The 4,683-nt window shown below is 39.1% G+C and overlaps 1 protein-coding gene across 1 annotated transcript; it reads left to right on the forward strand.

Annotated features, from left to right (window-relative positions):
* Positions 1-1,917: 1,917 nt before the first annotated feature.
* On the forward strand, positions 1,918-2,519 carry LOC142356772 (uncharacterized). Its single transcript, XM_075408569.1, has 2 exons — positions 1,918-2,177; positions 2,385-2,519. The coding sequence occupies exons 1-2, from the start codon at positions 1,989-1,991 to the stop codon at positions 2,517-2,519; spliced, it is 324 nt and encodes a 107-aa protein (XP_075264684.1). The 5' UTR covers positions 1,918-1,988.
* Positions 2,520-4,683: the final 2,164 nt, after the last annotated feature.

Consider the following 4,683-nt stretch of genomic DNA (forward strand, 5'->3'; position numbering starts at 1 on the left):
TGTTTGGAATTACTCATGAAAACTATAAATATTCGGTCTGTTTCTTCATCAAAACAGAATTCATATTGTGGACGACGACAACGATTAGAAAATAGAGAAGAGTCATTGCAGTTGGTGATAAAATTTTAATCAAAAGACGAACTTTTTTTTCTTTTACGGCTCTGAGGAAATTCGTTGTCCAACATACACCGACTAAATAGAAAATCCGATTACATTGAGGTCGCTATTATATTACGAGCAAAAATTACACAATTAATTGTTTCAAACGAAGTTTGAATCAGTTATATTACTCCTGTGGTATTTTTTATGCGATTTTTTTCACTTGACCGATTTTTTTCTAACCCTTTTGATTTTTCGTCCTCACAAAAGGACGGGATAAAGTGGTTAATCCATGAGGGAATTAAGTGGCTGAGAAGTTCTCTGAGATCCTCACGTCTTAATAGTCTCTAAGTATGCAATTCACAAAACTATTTTGAGTTTTCGTCCTCAAAACCGAGACGAGTTTTCGTCTCAATCTTAAAAGTTTGAACCCTTCAGTCACCCCCCCCCCCCCGTCATCATCAGTTCCCCCCTCATTTCCCCCACCCCCTCAACACTCCCATTGTCCACCATCCTCCACTTGTCGATTTGAACCCCTTTCTCATCTAGCTTTCGCAAACTTAACCCCCATCGCTTGCACCCAACTCCCCCTCCCACCCTTGCCAGCCCCCCCCCCCCGCACACACACACACACACACACACACACACACACACACACCGGTCACTCCGTCCCCCCTTAATGCTAGCATCCCTAAGCCCCAGCTGGCTGCTACCAAAGCCAACCGCTCGCCGGTCGTTTGAGAGCAATTTGGCCGACGTTTGTCGGTTATGTTTTCAAAAAATTCAATTATTTATAGAGCTTTGTGTGGTCGTTTTAAACTTGCTGTGAAATCAAATGGATAAAATGAGATCGAATTTTAATCACATACGCTCATTGCCGATCCACTTGTTCAAGATCAAATAAAATGTTGCTAAAGAATTCTTTTTTAATTCATGTTTATATCATGCTTCAAAGCTTATATACATAACGTGGGAGGCACTGACCGCCTTTTGTTCCTGATGATTTTGAGAGCCACAAATTTGTGCTGTTTGTGGTCGAATGCCCGGATGACCTGTCCAAAGCTGCCTTTGCCCAGAGTGTCAAATAGCTCATACCGGAACAACACCTGGTCTCCAGTTACCTAAAATCAATCAATCAAACTAGTCAACAATAGAATCTCATTTTTGTAAATAAATAAAAGAAACAAAAGGTACCTTCGAAAATAGAGAATGTTAACAAAAATAAACAAAGAGTATGCTCAGGTTTCAACTTCTACAAAGAGTCAGAACGATGTTTAAAAAATAATTATTGATGACGATGTGTAAGATTGATAATGAAGAGTATTTTTTATTTCAAACTGCTTTTTCACGGCTTTTGTTATACATTGTCTAAGATTTCACGTCTATTGAACTTTTGTCATTTTAAATTAAGACTGTTAAACAATAGTCTGCAACGAATTTTTCCTATTTAAATTGTAATAATCTGATCCGTTATCTGTAATCAACTGTTAATGCTTCTCTCAGTGAAACTAAACCGACCTGGCACCTGCCCAACACATGCAATAATCTTGACAATCTTGACAAAGTTTGAAAAGCGTGACATCATCTTGATTACCCAATTCTTCATTAAAAAACTCGATACACCTTGACAAGATCTTGACAATAGACCTTTCTTTGTTGAAACACAATTGTAGATCTTTCAGGTTTGTAAATAACTTATCAAGTTCTGGTGTTCGTACAAATTTAAGTGTTCGAACGCTTTCTTATCAAGTATCTAGTCAAAATTTTATCAAATTCTTTCCGGTTTCATTTTACTTGGCTGCAACTTGAAACAAAGACATTTACTTTATTTTTGAAATTTTGAGTTTTTTTTGCAAAAGCTTATAGGATAAATTTTGGTTCTCGGCACGATGAATGTTGGCATGCTAATTGGCGATATGGAGGCTCTATGCAGTTTCAATGGCAAAAGTTATCAACTGGATTTCAAGAAGTTGGCCAAACAGAACTCATTCACAATCGTAGTGTTTCTCGGACACAAGTTTGACTCGAATTCATCCCATAGCTTGGAAGAGCTAATCAAACTTCAGGAGAAGTTACAGGTATTCTTGCGAGAGATTAATCAAAATTGTATAAATCTTTGTATAAATAAATCTACATAAAAAACAGAGTATTAGTATTTATCAATAAATTAACCCACCCCCCCCCCCTTCGACTTTATTGGTCTTTTCATATGCTTGGTCCCTCGACTAGGGTAATCAAATATTCTTTCATAATTCAAATTTTGATGCCTAATTCTTTTCCATTAGGCACTGGACGCCTTTCTGCTAGCTGTTACAGCCGATGTCAACATGGGCACAAAATTGAAACGAGAGAACCCTAATTTGTGGGTTAAGCTTTCTTCAAGTATTCCCATGATAACTGATAACAAGGTTAGACGATAGACGATATCTCGGATCCGTTCTCTCTTTCGGCCCCAAGCGTTGTTTATGGCCACTTAAGAACAATAAAAGAGTTGTTATACAGCACTTTGATATGTAAAAATTTTCACGAGCAATGAGGGCGTAAAAATTTATTCCCATTAAGCTTGGGGGGGGGGGGGGCTTGGTTGAGCTGTAACAGAATCAATCCGACAATTTGCTCTACATTCAACAGCAGAATTTCAGCCGTTATTTAAACAATTCAATTTTTTTGACATAATTGTCAATGTTTAGGGAAGAGTTTGTTGTGGTCTTGGAGTGGGAGATCCAAATGAAGAGTCTTGGAAAAGTTTCAACAGCTCTACCATTATTTTGGACCATATGTACAAAATAAGGTTGGGTATAATTATCTTTATACATAATATTGGAAGTCATGTTTTACAAAAAAAATATAGATTAATTTTCATAAAATCTCTGTTGACCATTGATATAGATGGAATTACTTCAAGATTCTCATCAAAGAATCGAATAGAAAAATGCTCACAACAGCGCAAAGTTATACCGAAACTGTCAAAGGAAAATTTGAGTCATATAGTGTATTCTGAAGAGAAAACCGGAAACTCCTCTCCACAAAACTGACTTTTTATATCTTAAGATTTTAATTTTTTTTCATGTGACCATATATAATGAAAAACAATTAACTTGGTTATCAAAACGGTGGTTGTCAATACAACAGATCAACAGTTTATGAATCTCAATTCATCGGCATTTTTTATTTTTCACATGTAAAATGTATGTTTTGATTCTCCCCACTATGGTCAGGTAAGAATAAAAATACTAGAACTGCACTTTGATAAGGCTCCCGTTTGTTGCAATCGTTTTGGCGACTCATCATTAAAGGACCAATCTGGACTCTTCTTATTCTGAATTGGTTAAATCTGGCCCAAAAGAGCATGTCAAAATCATTGAGGCAGACCCCTTGATCATATCTGTCGACAATGATTGCAACAGTACTGGAGCAACCATCTCCCCTCCGAGCGGTCGAGCAGCCAGAAAGCAAAACAGTCTACTAGGGAGCCGGTGCCAGCAACATTTCCGCTGATCCCTGAATAGCAGTGATTGACAAGGATTGCATTAGTTTACAGAAAGCTACAGGCAACCCCTGCCCTTGGAAAGAACAATTGTCACTTAACACAGCCAACGGCTTGAGTGTTTTCTTGAAGGTTGCCGATATCCCGCCAAGGACTTCAATTGCAAGGGGAACAAATGTGATTCCCATTTTTGCGCAGTTATCGCCGTGGAGACAATATTTTCTTTCATCTGCTGCATCAGGTGCGTATCCTGCCTTTGTAGCCGCATTAGTGAGAGAGTTGGATTGCAGCGACGAAGTAACAGTTACATCAAATGCTGCAGGTTTCCCCGCTTTCCAAGTCGGGACAAAGATGTCTCTGGGGCGTGACTGGCTTTCTGGAATTAGGTTCTTTTTTTCCACTACTGGTGAGAGATTCGCAGATAACCAAGCGGACACAATTTTATCTCGAATCCAGTCATGTCTTGCAATTGCGTCTCCTCGACCGTGACACGCAATGGCATGATCCCCATAGATGTCAAGAACTCCTGCATTACAGAACGGGCACTTCCTTTCGGCGTCGTAGACAGGGACGCCCAACCTGTACTTTGCACTAATTCTAAACTCATTTGGTGCCATATGAAGCCCAAGAGCTGGATTGGGGGGAGCAGACAACCAAGCTCCAGCATGTCGAACAGAAAATGAGAGAAGTCGGGCGGATTCTCTCTCTCAAGCTAAATTATCTTTGAGACCATGAAATTTTTTATTTTCAAGGGCATGTTGGACCGTCTTTTGCGAAAGGTTTGAAATGTCCAGTTGTGCTACACTGGAATAAAGATCCTGAAAAAATTGGCAGTTTTTTGGGCTTTCACCGGTTATTTTCGAAACAAGATTTTGAGACAAGAGAACAGAACCAACACATGATGCTTTATACTGGTCTTGGCATTGGCGAACACCCAACCCTAAAAGGGTTACGGGCAGGGTTGCTTGGGTCCAGTTTTCTTCTGGAAGAACAGTTCCAAGGATATTTTCAAGTTTTTTGCGCTGTTGGGCATCAAATTCTTTTAGGGATTTAATAACTGGACTTGGGGGCGCTTGACAACGCAAAGAATACACGAT

Source organism: Convolutriloba macropyga, unplaced genomic scaffold (assembly GCF_964194025.1).
Source record: "Convolutriloba macropyga unplaced genomic scaffold, txConMacr16.3 SCAFFOLD_3451, whole genome shotgun sequence".
Taxonomy (NCBI): domain Eukaryota; kingdom Metazoa; phylum Xenacoelomorpha; order Acoela; family Convolutidae; genus Convolutriloba; species Convolutriloba macropyga.